General features: G+C 39.7%; 1 protein-coding gene across 1 annotated transcript in view; it reads right to left on the minus strand.

The window, feature by feature from the left end:
- Positions 1 to 1,463: 1,463 nt before the first annotated feature.
- The window catches only part of MBD1 (methyl-CpG binding domain protein 1), a 72,155-nt gene continuing 49,998 nt past the window's right edge, over positions 1,464 to 23,620 (minus strand). The window contains 3 exon segments of the mRNA XM_057698109.1: positions 1,464 to 4,121; positions 7,935 to 8,037; positions 9,368 to 9,584. Coding sequence (XP_057554092.1) covers positions 3,893 to 4,121; positions 7,935 to 8,037; positions 9,368 to 9,584 — 549 coding nt within the window. The 3' untranslated portion in view covers positions 1,464 to 3,892.

Consider the following 23,620-nt stretch of genomic DNA (forward strand, 5'->3'; position numbering starts at 1 on the left):
ATTACCAAAACTGACTCAAGAATAAACAGAATATCTGATTAGACCTACGTCAGTAAAAATATTAAATTAGCAGTAAAAAATAATCTTCCCACATATAAAGCCCAGGTGGCATCCCTGTTGAATTCTATTAAACATTTGAGGAAGATATAATAGTAATCTTTCACAAACTCTTTCAGAAAATAAAGGAAGAGGGAATACTCTCCAACTCATTTTATATGGCCAACAATATCTTGATACCAGACTCAGACAAGACGTCACTTAGATAGATCGAAGATACACAACAGACCAAGATTAAGATAGTGGCAAAAAAAAAAAAATTAGCAAATGAAATGCAGCAACTTATTAAAAAAAACATAAACCATGACCAAGTGGCATTTATCCCAGATATGCAGGGTGAGTTAATATCTGAAAATAAATTAATGTAATACACCATATTAATAGAACAAAAGAACAAAAATCACATGTTCAACTCAACAGGCACAGGGCTTCACTGGTGGCACAGTGGTTAAGAATCCGCCTGCCAATGCAGGGGACATGGGTTCGATCCCTGCTCCAGGAAGATACCACATGCCGCAGAGCAGCTAAGCCTGTGCGCCACAACTATTGAGCCCGTGAGCCACAACTGTTGAGCCCATGTGACACAACTACTGAAGCCCACGCACCTGGAGCCCATGCTCTGCAACAAGAGAGGCCTCTGCAATGAGAAGCCCGCGCACCACAAGGAAGAGTAGCCCCCGCTCGCCGCAACTAGAGAAAGCCCGTGTGCAGCAATGAAGACCCAACACAGCCAATAAAATAAATAAATTAATTAATTAAAAAAAAGAAAAGAATCTGCCTGCCAATGCAGAGAACAGGGGTTTGAGCTCTGGTCCGGGAAGATCCCACATGCTGCAAAGCAACTAAGCCCCAGTGCCACAATTACTGAGCCTGTGATCTAGAGCCCGCGAGCCACAACTATTGAAGCTCGTGCACATAGAGCCCATGCTCCACAACAAGAGAAGCCACCGCAGTGAGAAGCACCACAGAGAAGAGTAGCCCCCACTCACCACAACTAGAGAAAGCCTGCATGCAGCAACAAAGACCCAATACAGTCAATACATTAATTTTAAAAAATTTTAAAAAGCATTTATTCAACTCAACAGGCACAGAAAAAGCATTTGATAAAATCCAACACCTCTTTATATACAGACTGTCAATAAAATATGAAGAGAAGGAATCATCCTCACCCTGGTAAAGGGCATCTGTGAAAAAACCTACAGATAACATCACACTTAATTAAAGAATGAGCGTTTCCCCTTAAAACCGGGAGCAAGTCAAGAATGTCTGTTCTTTCCACTTCTATTCAATATCATACTTGATATTGTACTAACCAGTGAAGTTAAGGCAAGAAAAAGAAACAACAGGTATCCAGACTGGAAAGAGAGAAATAAACTATCTTTATTTGCAAATGACATGATCCTGAATGTAAGAAATCCTACAGAATCTTAAAAAACAAACAAAAAATAAACTACTAGAACTAATAAGTGAGTTCAGCAAGGTCACAAGATAGAAGTCCAATATGCAAAATTCAATTACATTGCTACACATTAACAATGAATAATCCAAAAATTAAATTAAGAAAACAATTCTGTTCATAATAGTATTAAAGAGAAATACTTAAGAATAAGTTTAACAAAAGAAGCACAAGGCCTGCACACTGAAAACCATAAAACATTGCTTAAAAATGTAAAGATGACCTAAGTGAATGGGGAGATAGACCTTCTTCATCGGTTGGAAAACTCATGACTGTTTAGATGGCAGTTCTCCCCAAATTAATCTATAGCTTCAATGCAATCTCTATCAAAATCTCAGTAGGTATCTTTGTAGAAATTGACAAGATGATCCTAACAATTATATGGAAATTTAAAGAACCTAGAACAGACAAAATAATTTTGGGGGGAAGAAAGAGAACAATATTTGATGCCTCACACAACCAATTTCAAGCCTTATTAAAGGCTACAGTGATCATCACTGCAGTGTTGCGTTGGTGTAAGGATAGACAAATACATCAGTGGAACAGAGCAGTGTGCCTGGAAATGAACCCTTATTATTAATGGTCAGTTGATTTTCAACAAAACTTAAATGATAGTTTTTTCTTTTCGTTTTGTTTTTTTGTGGCCCACTCCCACTCCCACTTTTGGATTAGAGATTAACTTTGGCCACAAGGGGGCTTGAATACAGAGAAGGAGATAGATTCCCAGAGCTGAGGTAAGAGTGAATGAATGCGTAGAAAGGTTAAAGAGAAAAACCTCTTAGAGATTCTAGCAAACAATTTCCTCAAATACATTTTAAATCTTCAGGGAGAATACCAACTGGCCATGAAAACATTTCCCTAAAAAGTCTACAACTCTAAAAACTGCTTTTGCAAATGTGGCGCTTGAAAGCAAAAGTATATCACTGTTTATCCCCTTTGACCCAGAAATCCCACTTCAGGGAACTACATGATTCTAAGGAAATAATTCAAATGAATGTTGTTATAGGATAATTTGTAACAGTGACAAATTTGAAATGAACTCAAAGTCCAATGTTCAGTACATTATAGGACACTAACTCAATAGACTATGATGTAGCCATTTGTAAATGTGATAGGTGAAGCAACAAGGCAGTGCATTCACAATGTGAAAATGAGTATCCATACAAACAAAGCTTGGGAGGGAACTTCTCAAAGAAGTGAAAATAATTAATTATACTGCTCAACGTTAGGTGTATGAACATGTTGATTTCTTTCTACCTTTTTTTTTAAACTGGTAAATGCACATATTTTACATAGTGCCCAAGATTCAGGATGGAAGGGGACTACACAAGGGCATAAACACATACTTCTGTGTGAATATTGCCTACTTTGAGAATGATTAGGGGTCATCTTGGAGGCTGGCTACCACACTACCATCACCCCTAACCTGGGTTACTGTGATCACTTCTTAACTGCATCCCTGTCTCCTTGAAGTCTAACCTCAACATGGCAACCAGCAACCCTCTTACATCATATCAGGTTGCTTCTCTGCTCAAAACCCTATAACTGCTTCCTATAGAAGTAAAAGCCAGTCTTCACCATGCTTCCAAGGCCTTACATCATCTGGCCCCCACTACCTTTCCAATTAGTCTTCTACCACTCTTTCCTCACTCTACTCCAGCACAAATGCTATGCCTCATATGCACTAAGCAGACTTCTGTCCCAGGGCCCTTGCACTGGCTCTTTCTTCTGCCTGGGATATTTTCTCCCCAGATAACCACATGGCTGGTTCATTCAAATATCAGCTGCTAAAAGAGATCTGACTATCACATATAAAATAAAATAGCACTCCTGCCATTTCCTGCCTATAGCACTTAACACTTACCTGGTTTCCTCCACTAGAATGTAATCGCCATGAGAGCAAGGGGTTTGCTTTGTTCTCACTGAAGTCTCAAGCTCCAGAATGGTGCCAGCATGTGAGAGGTACTCAGTAAACATTTGTTTAATAACTGAATAAGTGGATTAATGAAAGTGGCTGATAGTCCCAGCTTTGCCTGAAAAAATGCCCTGCTAATATTGTGAATTATGTCTGTGAGTGAGAAGAGAAAGGAGGCAAAAGGATATGGGCATATGAACAGATGGATGGGAAAAAGTGAAGCTATTAATAAATGAACAAGAAAGGGTGGCATGGAGGTAAGTTAGGAAAATAACTGTGTGATAGGAAGTAGATCATTCAGATGTGTCAGTATATGAAATCTAAAAAAGAAATAGTTTAATTTCTAAGAAGAAAATTTCATGGCATATAGTTACACAAACTCAGAAAAAACAAACAAACAAAAAAAAAAAACCAGTTTATCCATGAGTTAAAAGGGACATACAAGCATAGTGTAGTTTATGAAACTATGGCGGAAGCTTATTAGGGCATGCCCTCCGCATAGGGTGGACATTTCGGGGCAGCACTTGATGAGTGGATAGGATCTCCTGGATCTTGTCCTGGAAATTCTTCTCTGCTGCTATTCCTGCCTCAAACTCTCGGCGTTCCTCTTCCTTCTCTGCTTCCCGGGCCTGCTGCTGGGAGCGCATTTGCATCTGAAGTTGCTTCCTGTACTCCTGGGCTAAACTGAAGCGTCTAAAATATTAGAAATGACAAAGTGTAAAATTATCAAAGTATTTGGATTTATATAGGCCATTACAATTAAAATGTAATTTTCAAAGTGAAATTAAAATTCCCATTAAAATCAAGGTAAGTGGGGAAGAAATAGATGAAAAATTCAATAATGTGTTACAATAATAATTAACATAATCTTAGAACAAAAATTGATAATATTCCACTGTATGTACATACCACACTTTGTTTATCCATTCATCTGTTAATAGACATTTGGGTTATTTCCACCTTTTGGCTATTGTGAATAGCGGTGCTATGAACATAAGTATACAAACATCTCTTTAAGATCCTGCTTTCATTTAGTTTGGATATATACCCAGAAGTGGGATTACTGGATCATATGGTAGTTCTATTTTTAATTTTTTGCAGAAACTTCCATATTGTTTTCCATAGCAGTTTTACCATTTTACAATCTATAAGCCACATTATTTAATGCCAGACTTTATCAGAAATAAAGATTACAGCATGCATATCCTCTGTGTGGCAGGTTCTATTTTCCAGAGATTGCCACAGTGATATCCCCCTCCGCATATGCTCTTCTGCAGTGTACTCCCCTATCAAGAGGTGGAGCTTATTTCTCCATCCCACTGAATCTAGATGGGCCGTGTGGCTGCTTTTTTATGACCAACGGAATATGACAGAAGTGATACTTTACAGTCCCAGGTGTAGTCCTGAACTGGCCTGGCAGCTTTCTCTTCCTGTCTCTTGGAATGCTTGCGGTTGGAACTCTCCCTCTCAGAACCAGCCGCCACTCTATGAGAAGCCCAAGCCACATGGAGAGGCCACGTGTGTGTGTTCTGGCTGATAATACCAGATGAGATCCCCAGGCTCAGCCAGCACACACTACCAGCTGCATGAATAGATATTTTAGGTGTCCATTCCAGCTGAGCCTTCAGATGAATGTAGCCCCAGCCAGCATCTGACTTGAACCACATGAGAGACCCCAAGCAAGAACCACCCAGCTGACCCTGGTCAACTACAGAATCATGAGACATAATCATAACTCACTTTATGTTTTTTTTATATTTAGCTTTTTTTTATTGAAGTATAGTTGATTTACAATGTGTTAGCTTCAGGTGTACAGCAAAATGATTCAGATATATATGTATATGTATATTTTCAGAGCATGTATACACATTCTTTTTCAGATTCTTTTCCCTTACAGATTATTACAAGATACTGAGTATACTTCCTTGTGCCATACAGTAGGTGTCTGTTGGTTATCTATTTTATATATAGTAGTGTGTATATGTTCATCCCAAACTCCTAATTTGTCCCTCCCCACCATATTCAGCTTTTCCAAAGTGGCTGCACCATTTCACATTCCCACCAGCAATCTATGAGGGCTCAAATCTCTCCACACCCTCACCAGCAGGACAATAACGGACAAGGGCTACTGCCTGTCTTTATCTTCTAGCCATCCTAGTGGGAGTGAAGTGGTAGCTCACCGTGGTTTTAAATACATTTCCCAGATGACTAATGTTAAGCAGATTCATTTGTATATTTTCTTTAAAGAAACATTTGTTTAGATTCTTTGCTCATTTTTTAAAAACTTATTTTATTGGCTGAATTGGGTCTTTTTTGCTGTGCGTCGGCTTTCTTTAGTTGCGGTGAGTGGGGGCTCCTCTTCATTGTGGTGTGCGGGCTCCTCATTGCTGTGGCTTCTCTTGTTGCAGAGCACAGGCTCTAGGTGCATGGGCTTCAGTAGTTGCAGTACATGGGCTCAATAGTTGTGGCTCACGGGCTCTAAAGCGCAGGCCCAATAGTTGTGGCACACCGGCTTGGTTGTTCTGAGGCATGTGGGATCTTCCTGGAGCAGGGATCAAACCTGTGTCTCCTGCATTGGCAGGCGGATTCTTAACCACTGCACCACCTAAGAAGCCCTTGCTCATTTTTAACTGAGTGGTCTTTTTATTAATGAGTTGTAAGTTTTTTATACATTCTAGATGCAAGTCCCTTTTCTCTCACTCAGTGGGTTATTTTTCCGCTTTCTTCATAGTGTCCTTTGAAACACAAGTTTTCATTTTGATAATATCCAATTTATTTTTCTTTTGGTTGCTTGTGTTTTTGGTGTCATATCTAAGAAACCACTGCCTAATCCAAGGTCATAAAGATTTACACCTATGTTCTTTTTCAAAGAGTTTTATAGTTTTAGGTCTTACATTTAGGTCTATGATCAATTTTGAGTGGGTTTTTGCACATGGTGTGACATAAGGATCCAACTTCAATCTCTGCATATGGATACCCAGTTGTCCCAGCACTGTTTGTTAAAAAGACAATTCTACCTCCATTGAACAGTCTTGGCACCCTCGTAAAAAATCAATTGATTATAAATGTATGAATTTATTTCTAGACTCAATTCTAGTCCATTGATATGTGTGTCTATCCTTATGCCAACATCACAGTATTTTGACTACTATAGCTCTGTAGAAAGTTTTGAAATCAGGAAGTGTAAGTCCTCCACCTTTGTTCTTTTGCTTCAAGATTTTTTTCGCTATTTTGGGTTTCCTGCATTTCCATATGAATTTTAGGATCAGCATGTCCATATCAGAAGCACCGAGCCACGCACCACCTCCGACACGCTCTGCCGCAGCTCGGCCGCCGTGCCCTGCTTACTCAGCGCCCGGGTGAACTTCCGAGTCTCCGCCGAGGCGGGGAGCAGCGGCGGCTGCGACAGCCTCGCCACCACCGCCGCCGCCGCCGCGCCTGCTCCCGCAGTCCGGCCGGGCCGCGCAGCCGCCAGGTGCGCCCTCGGCGCTCGGCCCGGCCCGCCGGCCGCCAATCATAACTCACTGTAAACCACAAATTCTGCTCACACTTTTTTTTTTCTTATCTTTTAGTTGATTCAAAAGTTGGGGAGGGAAGAAAGTTGCTATTCATTAAATTGCCCTCACACCTCCAACAGACTTTTTAAAAGTAAGAAAGAAGGACCTCCAGAGAAGAACAAGTAGCAGGAAGTCAGTAGGGTAGCCAGATGTTGCTGGTAGTGCCCCAGACTGACAGTAGGCTCAGGTATATAAACCATACTCTTTCTAGAAAGACGAGAGCTTATATCTATGCACCAAATGTGGGTAAACCAGGGAACAGGCCCCAGGGACAGGGAGGGTGACCAGCAATTAGAGGAGCCAGGTCCTCTTTCTCCACCACACTGGTCACCTGAATTGGGTGTCATGCCACCGCTGGGAAGGGACTGCTATGATCTGAGAAAGGCTGAAAGGAGGCATCAGCCAGTTTCCTCCACCTGGGCCTGATTATGGTGATCAGAGGGACGCTTGTCAGAGGAGGGAAGTGGTACAACTCAAAGCACCCAGAGCACAGCAGTTTTCCAGCCCAGTGAGGCTACCGAATTCTTCCTGGGGCATTTGCATGGAATCATATCCCCATAAGCCATTTCTGTTAATCTTACTAATTAGGTCACATTGTATTTCAGGGTTTATTTCATGGGGGAAAAATCTTATTTTATAATGATTTAGGGTTGGCCTATTTTATAAAAATTGTTTCTAATTTATTTTATTTTTTAAGATGTTTGTCTAGGTTAATGCCTAATGTGTATAATCAGAATCTACGCAATGGCAGTAGAATTTAATTTTACCAAAATGGTTGGTGCTTATTTTCATATGATATTTTATAAACTGAATTGAGCTTTTAGGACAAGTGTAATATGGATGTAAAATAATAGCAGTAATACATGAATTATGGCACATTGTCCTCTATGCTAAAAAATTTCCTTTTTTTTTTAGGTAGTTAGTAATAATAAAGAAAATTAAATCATACCTTGTAAAATTCTCCCTCTCTTCACGGTTAAGCTCTTTAAGACCTTCATTTATGCGTTCCTGTTCCATAGCAAGTTCTTCCTGTTCTTTTGCTTTTCGTTGCACTAAGAAAGACAAAAGTAATTTTTGCTATATGACTTTTTTCAGAAAAGACTTGCTGACATCTTTCTGGGCATCGATGCCATACTGTCTTTAGAAAGGCAAAGCTTAAAATCACTGGGCTAGATCTTAGCTTAATAAGGTAGAAGTAGTCATCTCCATTAAGGAAAAAATAGGGTTTAGGTTCATATGTGCTGCAGTCTACAGAGATTTTCTCAATCATTTGTCACTGAAATCTATGATCAGTATTTTTCATACCAGATAACCACTGTTAGAACACTTCTCACCTTTCTCTTCTTGAGGACAAACAGTTCTATTGCCATTTATGTTTATAGGGGAGTTTATTACAAAATAAGTACTGGAAAAACAGTATATAAGGCTCTTATAAATTTAATAAGGAAAACTTAAACAACTCAGTAGAAAAAAATGACAGAACAGAGTTCACAAATGAATAAATAAAACCAGGCAATATACATCTGAAATGTACATATCTTTGGGCCCAAATCCATTTACAGGAATTTATCTTAATCATAAATGAGCCAAAAAACCTATATACAGAGGTAGTAACCTGCAATGCTAAAACAGCAGGAAAAAGATTCAAAACAAGCTGAAGGTCCATTAGTTGTGTTTAGGTAAAATAAATTATGGTCCATTTTTATAATGGATTTCTAGGCAGCATTACAAATCTTATGACTGAAGAAAAACAACCTGGAAAAATGTTTATGATAAGTGGGAAATGCAGGCTGGAAAACAATATATACAACAAGATCCTAATTTGTAAGGGGAAATGGCATACATAATAAAAATACTGGAAGGAAATACAGGAAATATGGTTGATTTTATTTCCTTGTTTATAAATGGTTCCAAATACTTAAACTTTCCATGTTTTCTCAATATATTCTAAAACATTTATTATGGGGGAATACAGAAATCTTTTTAGCATAGAAGCTTTCTTCTCATTTCTTAAAACTCCACCTAATAATGGCTTAAGAATTTTCAAGTGTTGTTATAATTCCTGGAGTGGAGAATTAATCAGTGGAACCAAGATGAGCTTTCTCTTGCAAAGACAAAGAGTGTGAAGTCCAGTAGTACCCTACTACTAAATGTGTCCATCTGGGCACAGAAATCCTCTCAACAAATATTTCCTTCTGTGACCAAGCACTGAAGCATATTCAAGTATTCAATTAGGTAAGGTCTGCAAAGCAGGGATCTTGCCTTAATCCTTTTTACATTCTTCATAGTATTTCACACATAATACCTATTTAATAAATATTTTGGTTGCTACTTAAATTGAATTAAGGTCCAAATATAAGTAATTATAATTCATTTCCTTACACTTTTCTTGAACTTGAAGTTTTCTTGTACACATGACCTCATTCAAAAGTTGTTTTCTTGCCTCCTTTTCAAGTCTCAGCTCCTTGTCCTTCTCAGCAAACTTCTTTTCCTTCTCTTTCTCTAACATTCTGTCCAGTTCTTTCTCCTGAGCTTCTTCTTCCTCACGCTGCTGTGCCAAGTATTGATGATATATCCTCTGTTCTCTTCTCATATCTTCCTACATAACATAAAAATTACCTCATGTTGTTAAAACTTTTAGGTGTGATAATGACATAGAAGAAAGTTTTAAAATAATCTTTTAGAGCTACAATTATTATCTTTTAGAATTACATACTGAAACATTTACAGGTACTGTAAAATATTATTTCCAGGGTTTACTTAAAAATATTCAGGGTGACAGTGGGCAATGGATGGGAGGGACAGATGAAACAAGAATTGCCATTGGTTGATGGTTGTTGTAGCTAAGAAATGGACACATTTGGAGTTCATTATACTATTCTTTGCATGTTTGAAATGTTTTATAACACATTTCTGAATATTTCAAATAGTAATAATTCAAACACTTTCTCAAAGTGTTTCTCAAAGAAGTTCCCAAATAATTTTCAATTATACAACTTTATTTTCATTTATTTTAATTTAGGTAGAAGAAATATTAACCTGATAAACAAAATAAGTCACTGCTATTATCATAGCACTCTCTGACTAGAAGATGAGTTAGCTGATAATTTACAACAGCAAATGTCAATCTTTGCTACACTTTGAAATCACCTGAGGAGCTTTAAAAAGTACTAAGGGCTAAATCTCACTCCTCAGAATTCCTATCTAGTGGATAGTTTTTAAGTTCCCCAGGTGATTTGAATGTGCAGCTAGGGCTGTGAACTAGACTTTATAACACAAGCTTGTTATAAAGTTTGGCTTCTGTCTTTCATGGTATGGTATTTGTGCTGTTCAATCCAATCTCTGATTTGATCTCTTTTGAGAATATCACAGATCTGAGGTAGAACAAGCAAGGTCTGAGGGTGTAGCTATGCCTTCAGAATACTTTGTGTACATAGGTTCATACTTTGGGGAATAATTTAACAAAAGAAGTGCAAACCTTATACTCTGAAAACTAAGAAGCATTCCTCAAAAGAATTAAAGACCTAAATAAATGGAAAGACATCTGATGTTCACAGATCAGAAGACAATATTGTGAAAATAGCAAATATCCCCAAATTGGTCTATAAATTCAAAATAATCCCTATAAAAATCCCCACTTGTTTCTTTGCAGAAATTGACAAGCTGATCCTAAATTCAAATGGAAATTCAAGGGAGCCAGGATAACCAAAACAACTTGAAAAAGAACAAAGTTGGAGAATTCTCATTTCCTGATTTCAAACTTACTACAAAGCTATGGTGATCATGACATATAGATACATGATATTAGCATAAGAATGGACATATAAATTAATGGAATAGAACTGAAAGTCCACAATAAACCCTCACATTTACTGTCAATTGATTTTTGACAAGAGTGTCAAGACAATTCAATAGAGGAAAAATAGTCTCTTCAACAAATGGTGCTGGGACAACCGGATACCCACATGCAAAAGAAGGAAGTTAGACATGTACCTCATACCATATACAAAAGTTAACTCAAAATGGATCAAAGGCAGGTACTTCTCAGGCGGTCCAGTGGTTAAGACTTCGCCTTCCAATGCAGAGGGTGTGGGTTTGATCCCTGGTTGGGGAACTAAGATCCCACATGCCTCATGGCCAAAAAACCAAAACATATAACAGAAATAATATTGTAACAAATTCAAGAAAGACTTTAAAAATTGTCCACATAAAAAAAAAGAAAAAGAAAAAAGAAAATGGATCAAATACCTAAATATAAGAGCTAAAACTATAGAACTTTAAGAAGAAAACAAAGGACATCTTCATGACCTTGGGGTAATAAGTGTTTTAGATATGACACCAAAAGCACAAGCAACAACAGAAAATATAGATACATTTTACTTCATCAAAATTTAAAACTTTTGTACTTCAAGGGACACCATCAAGAGTGAAAAGACAACCCACAGAATGACAAAAATATTTACAAATCACTATGTGATAAGATATTTGTGTCTAGAACATAAAAAGAACTCCTACAACTCAATAATAAAAAGACAACCCAATTAGCAACTGGGCAAATAACTTGAATAGACTTCTTAAGACTTCAGTAGCCTTTAGATAGATTCCTCCGAGGAAGATATACAAATGACTAATATGAACAGAAAAAGAGGCTCAACATTATTAGTCATTAGGGGAGTGCAAATGAAAACCACAGTGACATACCACTTATAGACAAACTGGGATTGTTAAAATAAAAAAGACAGAAAATAACAAACGATAACAAGCATGTAGAAAAATCAGAACCCTCATAAGTGTATGAGAATGTAAAAGAGTGAAACCACTTTGGAAAACAATTTGGTAATTACTCACAAGCTTAAACATAGAGTTGGTAATTCTACTCCTAGGTATATGCCTAAGAGAAACAAAAATACATATCCATACAAAAATTCACACATGAATGGTCACATTAGCATTATTCATAATAGCAAAAAAGTGGAAACAACTCAAATGTCCATCAACTGACAAATGCATAAACAAAATGTGGCATATCCATACAATGAAGTATTATTCAGCCATATAAAGGAATGAAGTACTCATACAGGTTATAACATGGATAAGCCAGTCAGAAGATCACAAAATATATGATTTCATTCATATGAAAGTCCAGAATAGGGAATCAGTAGAGACAGAAAGTCCATTAGTAGTTACTTAGGACTGGGGGTGGAGGGAGAAGAAGAGGGAAAGTGGGATAATAAAAAAAGTAAAATCAACCGTGGTGATTGTTGCACTAAAATCCATTGAAATGTACATTTTAAATGGGTGAATTGTATGTTTTATGAATGATACCTTAATGAAGTTGTTAAGAAATTAATAAAATAAAATGATCCAATTGAGAACAAAAAGCTCAATAGCAAGCAAGCAAGCAAGCAAGCAAGCAAGAAAGAAAGAAAGAAAGAAAGAAAGAAAGAAAGAAAGAAAGAAAGAAAAAGAAAGAAAGAAAGGAAGGAAGGAAGGAAGGAAGGAAAGGGAAGATCAAATAATCCAATTAGAAAATGGGCAAAAGACATCAGAAAAACATTTTGTTGAAGAAGTTATACAGATGGCAAATAAACATAGTAAAAGTTGATCAACATCATTAGCTATTATGGAAATGCAAATTGAAAACACAATGAGATTGGCTGGAGGCTCAGTGTGGACTGTTCTGAGTTAAAAACTCTAAGGGGACCCAGTCATCCAGGGGGACCCCACACTTTTGTGAGTTTTACCTCCTGTAAACTCACAAAACCTTACCTTGCATTCTCACAGTAAATATCAGAGAAAAATCCCCTCATGCTTATGGCAAGGGGAGGAGAAAACGAACCCTTCTGAAATACACCAGAGCATTCTATTCTTCTTAATAAGGTTTGCCCTCAGGAGAAAGTATTTAACCAGAGCCTAACCTGCTGGGGTTTTATCAGAGCCTAACAGACCTGGGGAAGGAAAATACCCAACTCTGGGCAACCCCTAGCCTTCCATGTGGGAAAAGGGAAACACCATAATTGAGGCTTCCAATGATTAGGGAGAGTCTGAACCCAAAGGCACCAGCCCCAAAAGTATAGAAGAAGAATCCCTTCCCCTGTTTACTTGGATTTTAAGGCTTGGTGCTAAGCTCACCCTTCTACTGTGGTTATTATCACAAAGGCTCAAAGCCAATGGAAAACAGTAGATGAGGCCTGACTCCCTCTCTGTAAGACTGGTGTGGGTCAATGGGTCTGTCACTTCTTTGAACAGAGCCAACCAGATGACCTAGGTTTCATCTCCAATCCTGAAGAGGCTCTAATTGACCCCAAATCCAGATAATTTTTCTTACAGGGAGTTCCCTGCCTCAAATTACAAGGTCATGCTCCTCCACTTTGTGTGGGATTCAACCTGGCAGAGGCTCGGCACGGCCACTGAGGCCTCACTGTTAAAATGGAAATGGCACCTTCAGAAAAGGGCTAAATCTGATGGTAAGGGTCTTTCCAAATGATAGGAAAATGTGGTTTCCCCCATGCCAGCCCCTTGCTCACTGACACTGAGGTGCAGAAAGTGGCACCCTCATGCCAGCCCCTCTAGCAGTTTGGGGAGCCCCTTGTAACCGTCTGACATGGAAAGGGAGTTCGTATTCTTCACCATTGGCAGCACCACCGCTGTACATATAGGCCACGGCACATCGCTAGTATAGGATGGCTCTCCTGGATCGGCCCAACTGGCAGAGTTAGAGGCAGTGTACCTCGATCTACAACAGGCCATAAAAATGAGACTCCTAAGGGCACATATTTTTACTCACTCCTGGGAGGCAGCCAATGGATTCAAGGTCAAGTCTGGACAATTGAAAAGGATAATTTCATGATTCAGGGAAAGCCTATCTAGGGTGCCTCCACTTGGAAAGAAATAGCCAACTCACACATGCTGATTAGGGTCACTCATGTCTCTGCACACATACACACCAGCAAACACCAGAAGCACATAGTGACATTACAGACTCATTCAAATTACATGTATGAGCCCCCTTCCGGAGTACCAAATGCAACCCTGAACAGAACTATTCTTCAGTGCCATACCCACTAGCAGAGTGGTCCCATATTCCATCATGCCATAGGGGAGTGACAGCACTTACTGACTGGGCATACAGGTGTAGCATCCCCTTTACGCCAGCTCTAACCAAAGTGATGGTAGATAATTGCCTCCTTTGCTCCCAAAACAAAAGTCTGGAAAGATCCTTGGTGGGGACATATGCCCTGGGTGATAGACTCTACTCCAGATGGCATACTGATTTTATCAGGCTGCTGTTGCCCCCCACAAGATCTAATAGCTATGCAAACACCATCATCCATATCTTCACTGGATGTCTGCTGGCTGCTTCCCATTATGTGAGCTCCTTCTTAATCAAGTATGTGTTCATCCCTTTTCACCAAACATAGATTCAGATCAAGGTACCTCTTTCACCTCCCAGGTTGTTCTGTCATGGGCTCTAGAATATGGAATCTTGTGGAATTCTACTTAGCTTACCAGCCTCAAGCAGCTGGACTTACAGAAAGGCACAATGGTCTACTCAAAAACATACTACTCTTCAAGCTCTCATACACTATACTGTCTCCCAAATGGACAGAAATTTGGCTCCAGGCTCTACTACTATTTAATTCCCAGCCTTCATGTCTCCAAACACCCCCAAAGTCTCCTCTGTTAGTACTAACAGGGAACCCCCACTCCTTTGACATTAGAGAGGATGCTAGTCATGTCCACTCACCAGGTGAATACTCCCCTTACCATTTTGATTATTCTATTGTCTCTTTGTCTTCCACCCTGGCAACCCAGTCAATGGCGGATTATGCAATATGATCCTCTTATAACTGAATGCCTGAGAGGACAAACCTCTCCTACCAAATTGCTTAGAATCATGATTATACAGATTTTACTGACCCAGAAGATGACTTAGTATCAGTCAAGAACCTAGGGCCACTGGCTACGCCTCACTATTCAGGTTATAAAGGCTGGTTAATTAAAACAAATTCATCACAAATTTTGTTGGAGATTGAAATTATAGCTGAATTTATTGAAATTATTCCACTAGCTGAACTGTGTGGATCTCAGAGAGATGAAAAGTGGCCCTCAACCTAGTGGCTGCCAACCACATTAGGAAATGAAATCCAAAAAGGATCCTGGGATCTAGCGGCCCCTATCAGCAGATGTAGGCTGGGTCCCCACCCGACCTTAGATGAAGCGGTAAATGACTGCATGCTCCAAAGCAACCATATCCCACCTTTGGTCAGTATCCAGATTGCTGGCCCCAAAGGAAGCTTCTGCAAGCCAGTCAAATGTAAATGCTCTCAGATGCGGCTATTACTCTTAGTGTGTACAGCATGGGTAATAGGGATGCCAGTAAACCCCTCAGGCTTAAACATGTCCCAAGAGATATGCTGGAACAAAACCAGTCAGGGGTGCACCTGGATAGCTGAGCACCAGGTGCTGGCAGGCCCTGTTAGAAGAGTTTTGGCAAGTGTGCCAGTAGGCATGGATTCTGACCCAGAGTTCACCTCCCTCTACATTAAATGGTACCAGTGGAAGCAACACTTAAATGAGTCACTCCCTCCTTATACCATGCCTCCAATTATATCCCAGGCAGAATGGCCCTCCCAATGTAACCAAATCTGATTCATCTGGCTGGCAGGTTCATGCTCTAATGATCTTACTACAGTTTTAATGGGGTGATCTTTGGATTACAAAGCTGCCATCCACAAAATGTCCTTATAATTAGCCTAACATTATGCCCAGAATCTATACACATTGTGATTAGAGTCCCCATAAAGCTTGGTCATGGACTCTGAGTGTTCTTTTGTAAGGTGTGCCCCTGCTGACCCAGTGGAGCTCACTGAATCTGCTCAACTAGTAGTAGAGCCCATATTTATCATTTCGTCCTGAGTCAGGCCTCTAGCATATATATTCAGTACTTAACACCAACCAGCCATTCTTGCCCTCATGACTCCACCTGGGAAGAGGTTAGTGCAAGGCTAATGCAAGCTAGCCTCTGCCACCCCGAAGCACACCAACTCCACAGAGAACGTAGCCCAGCCCAAGGGCCCACTGCTGGAGATGACTGCACCTTAGATGGCAACACAACAACCAAACAGAACAATGAGGGAGACAACGTGCCCCAACTTCACTGGACATTGCAGATTTCCTCTCCCAGATCGCCTCCACACCAGGGGGGTGGGGGGGCAATGACTGTGGTGACTGTTAACCTCAAGGCTGTTGAAACCAAGCAGGACCTTACAGGGCCTTCCCAATCATAGACCCCTCTGTGTTCCCTGCTTCTTGTTTATAGGAAAAGTTTTGGTTTCCTTGTCCTCTTGAGCTTCAAAGAGCAGGCTCAATAATTAATAGAGAACAAGGGTAATGCAGAAACAAAGAAAAAGCAGTCAAGTAAGAAAAGTAATAGTAACTTAAACAATAAGCCAATAATAAAACAGAGTCACAGGACCATGGTTCCTCCCTGAGGGATATAGATAGCAATCAGATACACACTCTTGAGTTGTTTTATAGACACCAGAAACCCACCAGATCCTGATCACCAGCGCATAGACCCCCAAGTATGGGAGAGACCCTTGACTGTGGGGAGACAGAAGACTGCTGATCTAGATTCCCGACACATCATCCTATTGCCTCACCACCCACCAATCAGAAAACTGTGCATGAGCTGATCACGTTCCCCATGACCTTCTCCTTTATTTTGTCCTTAAAAACTGACCCTTGGAAGTCATCAGGGAGTTTAGGTCTTTTGAGCATGAGCCACCTGTTATCCTTGCTTAGCGCCCTACAAATAAACACTGTACTTTCCTTCACCACAACCCAATGTCAGTTGATTGGCTTTGCTGCATGTGTTGGATGAGCCAACCAAGTGCAGTCAGTGACAGTGACTGTTAACCTCAAGGCTAAGTTGCAAAAATGCCTCCAGTTGATTGACCAAGAGGACCCTACAGAGTACTATTTTCCTGAAATAGCTAACTGCTTGCCTCACGAACCTTGCCTCTATCAAAACCCTTGAAAATCTATACATCCCCGGCTAACCGCCTGGCAGCATTAGACATGATTTCACCTTTACGGCAAGCCAAACAATGTATTCTAAACTATACGAGCCACAGCCACAATAAGGCACCTCTAGCTTGACTGATCTGCCTAGATTCCATGGTCAGGGAAATCTCAGTGCTGTGTTCCCCGCTCAGTGTACTAGATTACAGCCTTTGCTTTCTACCTGATGCATCCACAACAGACCCTACCCATCTCGTTATTCCCAGCACCACCACCACTGCCGGCACCTCCTCCATACGCAAAAAGCCACCTCCACACCTCTCTACATCTTATCCACAACTTCCTCCCTGCTGCATGCACAACCCTGCCCCACACTACAACCCTAGATCCTACATGACAAACATAGTCATACAAACCTGCAAGGTAGCAGCCCAGGCCCTGCAAGTAAAAAGATGTTGGGTCTTTCAGCACTCAGGGCAAGACGTACAGCCCATGTCACTATGTATCCTATAGCTCTTCCTAGTTATCAGCCCCTTGTGCTAATTCCCTCCAAAACACCTTGAGCCTCATTTAGGCTGGACCAAACCCCTAATCTAGACCCTATACATGGCACCCTGTGGGTAAGAATCAAAATAACTGCAGTACTTTCTGAGGGCTACCAATTATACTTAAACACAAAGGCTGGACGTCACCCTGTATACTTATCGCCTCTTAATGATGAATAGCACCTCATTCATAGTCTGTTGTGGACCTAACTCAAGGGGTTGGAGCAGGTCTACTTGACTCTGCCCAGACTGCAAGCTATCCATGGAGATGATCCCTATTATTGTAACATTGTTACAGGCCAACCTCCAGATGTCAAGAGATATAGGCCATGCCTAATGCCAGCAAAATATTTCAACAAATTCCCACACTCTGAGGTCCCTGATTTGTTCTCATGGCTCTCCATATCCACCTGGGGGCAATAGCTAAGAAATGGATTCCAAACAATAGCAAGTCTATTTATCATAGGCTTCATTATTGTTGCCTTGGTTAAATATGGCTTACAGTGGCTTCAGTAAACAATACTGGAACTTCCCTGGTGGTCCAGTGGTTGGGACTCTGCACTTCCAATACAGGGGGTGTGGGTTTGATCTCTGATCAGGGAATTAGGATCCCACATGTCATGTGGCACAGTCAAAATTTTTTAAAAATTAAAAAAAAAAAAAAAAGAAAGAAGAAAGAAAACAATACCTATGTCCTTTAACATATCCACTACACAAGTGACTGTTATTCCTGCTGACAAGGCATCACAGGATAGACTGTCAAGAGTTTAGCTAAGCTCCTCTATTGCATCGCTGCTTCTGAATCCATTTTGTTTGGCTACGTGTCTTGCAGGGATCTTAAATTGACACAAACCCTCCTCATGCAAGTGCACGCTCTAGATAGCAGTCCACAAGAGTCACAGGCTAATTTAAGTTTCTGATATGACTTCCCCAACAGCCCCTGCGATCAACAGTCCCCCACATCCCACCCCCTTCCCCTTATATACCTCTTAATTAGACCCCCGTGGGGCTTATCAAAACCCCACACTTTTGGTTTGAGTTGATCAATCCAGCCTTAGCCTGGGAACCACAAAGCACTCCACCCATGGATTCTAATAAAGGCATATGCCTCAGGTCCTGCCTCTCTCTGTCTGCACTCTGCTTTGACTGCCCTGTGTGGTCCCTGAAGGTATGCCATGTACTTCCTCCAGTATAAATATAAATACACACACACACACACACACACACACACACACACATATACATGCTCACACACATACATATAAGGAAACAAAAAGATCTAAAATCAATAATCTAAACTTCCACCTTAGGAAACTAGAAAAAAAGGCAAATTAAATCTGCAGTAAGCAGAAGAAAAAAAAAAACAAAAACTGGAGCAGAACTCAATGAAATCAAAAACAAGGAATCCAAGAGAAAATCAATGAAAGTGAAAGCCAGTTCTTTGAGAAGATAAAAAAAATCGATAAGCCTCTAGCCAGGCTAACTAAGAAAAGAGATGACAAAACATAATAAGATCAGAAATGAAAGAGGGGAAATCACTACATGTACAAATTCCACAGTCATTAAAAGGATATGAAGGAAATCCTATGAACAACTCTATGCCCACAAATTTGATACCCTAAAGGAAATTAACCAATTCTTTGAAAGACACAATCTGCCAAAATTGACAGAAGAAGAAAAGGACAATCTGAATAGGCCTGTATCTATTATTAAAGAAATTTAATTATTAATTAACTTTCTGAAACAGAAAGCACCAGTCCTAGATGAGTTCACTGGTGAATTCTACCAAACATTTAAGGAAGAAATTATACCAGGTCTCTACAATCTCTTTCATAAGACAGAAGCAGAAGGAATACTTCCCACCTCATCTTATGAAGTCAGAATTACCCTAATACCAAAAGCAGAAAAAGATATTATGAAAAAAGAAAACTGTACACTAATCTCTCTCATGAACATAGATGCAAAAATCCTCAACAAAATATTAGTAAATTGAATCCAACAATGTATAAAAAGAATTATGCAACATGACCAAGTAAGAATTATCCTAAGTAGCAAGGCTGGTTCAACGTTCAAAAATCAATTAATATGGGACTTCCTAGGTGGCACAGTGGGTAGGAATCTGCCTGTCAATGCAAGGGACATAGGTTCGATCCCTGCCCCAGGAGGATACCACATGCTGCGGAGCAACTAAGCCCATGAGCCACAACTACTGAGCCTGTGTTCTAGAGCCCATGAGCCACAACTATTGAGCCCATGTGCCACAACTACTGAAGCCCACACACCTAGAGCTTGTGCTCTGCAACAAGAGAGGCCACTGCAACGAGAAGCCCGTGCACTACAATGAAGAATAGCCCCCACTTGCCGCAACTAGAGAAAGCCCATGTGCAGCAATGAAGACCCAACACAGCCAATAAAATTAAAAATAAATAAATAAATAAATAAATAAATAAATATTTTTAAAAATCAATTAATGTAACCCATCACATCGACAGGCTAAAGAGGAAAAACCACATGATCATATCAATTAATGCAGAAAAAACATCTGACAGAATCCAACACACATTCATGTTAAAAAAAAGAAAAAACTCTCGGGCTTCCTAGGTGGTGCAGTAGTTGAGAATCTGCCTGCCAATGCAGGGGACATGGGTTCAATCCCTGCTCCAGGAAGATCCCACATGCCGCAGAGCAACTAAGCCCGTGCGCCACAACTATTGAGCCTGCGCTTTAGAGCCTGTGAGCCACAACTATTGAGCCCACGTGCTGCAATTACTGGAGCCCACGTGCCTAGAGCCCAAGCTCTGTAACAAGAGAAGCCATGGCAACAAGGAGCTGGTGCACCGCAACGAAAGAGTAGCCCCCACTCACTGCAACTAAAAAGAAAGCCTGCGCACAGCAAAAAAAGACCCAACACAGACAATAAAATAATAAATAAATAAATAAATAAATTTATAAAAAAAAACTCTCAGTAAACTAGGAATAAAGGGGGAATTCCTCAATTTGATAAAAAAAATCTACAAAAAACCTACAACTAACATCATACTTAATGATGAAAAACTAGAAGCTTTCCCACTAAAATCAGGTACAAGGCAAGGATGTCCCCTCTCAGCACTCTTTTTCACGTTATCCTGAAAGCCCTAGCTTATGCAATAAGACAAGAAAAGGAAATGAAAGGTAGACTGATTGGGAAGAAAGAAATAAAGCTGCCTTTTTTCACAGAAAACATGGTTGTCTATGTAGAAAATCTGAATGAATCAATTAACAAAACTCCTGGAGCTAATAAGCAATTAAAGCAAGGTTGCAGGATACAAGGTCAATATACAAAGACCTACATGTAAGGCCAGACACTATAAAACTCCTAGAGGAAAACATAGGCAGAACACTCTATGACATCCATCAAAGCAAGATCCATTTTGACCCACCTCCTAGAATCATGGAAATAAAATCAAGAATAAACAAATGGGACCTCATGAAACTTAAAAGCTTTTGCACAGTGAAAGAAACCATAAACAAAACTAAAAGGCAACCCTCAGAATGGGAAAAAATAATTGCCTATGAAACAACGGACAAAGGATTAACCTCCAAAATATACAAGCAGCTCATGCAGCTTAATACCAAAAAAGCAAATAACCCAATCCACAAATGGGCAGAAGACCTACATAGACATTTCTCCAAAGAAGACATACAGATGGCCAACACACACATGAAAAGATGCTCAACATCACTCATCATCAGAGAAATGCAAGTCAAAGCCACAATGAGGTATCACCTCACACCAATCAGAATGGCCATCATCACAAAGTCTGGAAACCACAAATGTTGGAGAGGGTGTGGAGAAAAGGGAACTCTCCTGCACTGTTGGTGGGAATGTAAGTTGGTACAGCCACTATGGAAAACAATTTGGAGGTTCCTTAAAAAACTACAAATAGAACTTCCATATGATCCAGTAATCCCACTCCTGGGCATATACCCAAAGAAAACCATAATCCCAAAAGAAACTTGTACCATCATGTTTATTGCAGCACTATTTATAATAGCCAGGACATGGAAGCCACCTAAATGCCCATCAACAAATGAATGGATACAGAAGATGTGGCATATATATACAATGGAATATTACTCAGCTATAAAAAGGGATGAGATGGAGCTATATGTAATGAGGTGGATAGAACTACAATCTGTCATACAGAGTGAAGTAAGTCAGAAAGAGAAGGACAAATATTGTATGCTAACTCACATATACGGAATCTAAAAATGGTAGTGATGAACTCAGTGACAAGAACAAGGATGTAGATACAGAGAATGGACTGGAGAACTCGAGGTATGGGAGGGGGCGGGGGGTGAAGGGGAAACTGGGACGAAGCGAGAGAGTAGCACAGACATATATATACTACCAACTGTAAAATAGTCAGTGGGAAGTTGTTGTATAACAAAGGGAGTCCAACTCGAGGATGGAAGATGCCTTAGAGGACTGGGGCGGGGAGGGTGGGGGGGACTCGAGGAGGGGGGAGTCAAGGAAGGGAGGGAATACGGGGATATGTGTATAAAAGCAGATGATTGAACCTGGTGTACCGCCAAAAAAAAAAAAAAAAAAGGTCAATATACAAAAGTCAATTGATTTCCTATTTACCAGCAATGAACAAGTAGAATTTGAAATTAAAAACACAATACCATTTACATTAGCACCCCAAAAATGAAATACATAGGTATAAATCTAACAAAATACATACAAGATCTATATGAGGAAAATTACAAAGCTGATGAAAAAAATCAAAGAAGAATTAAATAGAGAGAGTCCATGTTCATGGATAGGAATACTCAATATTGTCAAAATGTCAATTCTTCCCTTCTTGATCTATAGATTCAATGTAATCTTTTAAAAAATCCCAGCAAGTTACTTTGTGGAAATCAACAAACTGATTCTAAAGTTTACATGAAGAGGCAAAAGACCCAAATTGCCCAACTCAATATTTAAGGACAAGAACAAAGTCAGAGGACTGATTCTGCCCAACTTTAACTTACTATAAAGCTATAGTAATCAAGACAGTGTGGAATTGGTGAAAGAATAGATCAATAGGTCAATAAAAAAGAACAAAGAGCCCCAAAATAGACTCACATAAATATAGTCAACTGATCTTTGACAAGGAAGCAAAGGTTATATAATGGAGTTAAGAGAGTCTCTTCAACAAATGGAGCTAGAACAACTGGACATCCACATGCCAAAAAAAAAAAAAAAGAATCTAAACACAGACCTTACACCTTTACAAAAATTAACTCAAAATGGACCAAAGACCCAAATGTAAAATATAATATGAAACTCCTAGGAGATAATAAAGGAGAAAATCTAGATGACCTTGGATTTGGTGATAAGCTTTTAGATACAACACCAAAGGCACAATCCATGAAAGAAAGAATTGATTGATTTTAATCCATTAAAATTAAAATTTGCTCTATGAAAGCTCTGATCAAGAGAATGAAAGACAAGTCACAGCCTGGGAGAAAATATTTGCTAAGAACTTATCTGATAAAGGACTGTTATCTAAAATATACAAAGAGTATTGGAGACAAGATGGTGGAAGAGAGGGACCCAAGCTCACCACCTCTCACAAAAACACCAAAATCACAACCAACTGCTGAACAACCATTAACAAAAAAAGACCTACCAGAAAAGATATTCTACATCCAAAGACAAAGAAGAAGCCACAACAAGATAATAGGAAGGGCACTTTAGCGATAAAATATACAAAGAACCCTTAAAACTCAACAATAAGAAAACTCAAATAATGAGCCAAAGATCTTAACAGGCACCTCCCAAAACTATACAGGTAACAAATATATAAAAAGATGCTTGTGATATTATGATTTATAATAAGAAATACATATTTGGTCTTCATCCCCATTTCTGGCACAGAGCTCCTAAAACCCTTAGAATTTCCTAAGTGATGAGAGCAACAAAGTTGTTTTTCGTTACGTTACTGAAGTGACTTTTGGACCACACCTAAGTTTGGGGGCTGGTCGCCAGGAGAATCAACCATGTGATTAGAGGGTTGGAACTCTCAGTCCCAGT

The sequence above is a fragment of the Hippopotamus amphibius genome, chromosome 11, assembly GCF_030028045.1.
Source record: "Hippopotamus amphibius kiboko isolate mHipAmp2 chromosome 11, mHipAmp2.hap2, whole genome shotgun sequence".
Lineage (NCBI taxonomy): Eukaryota > Metazoa > Chordata > Mammalia > Artiodactyla > Hippopotamidae > Hippopotamus > Hippopotamus amphibius.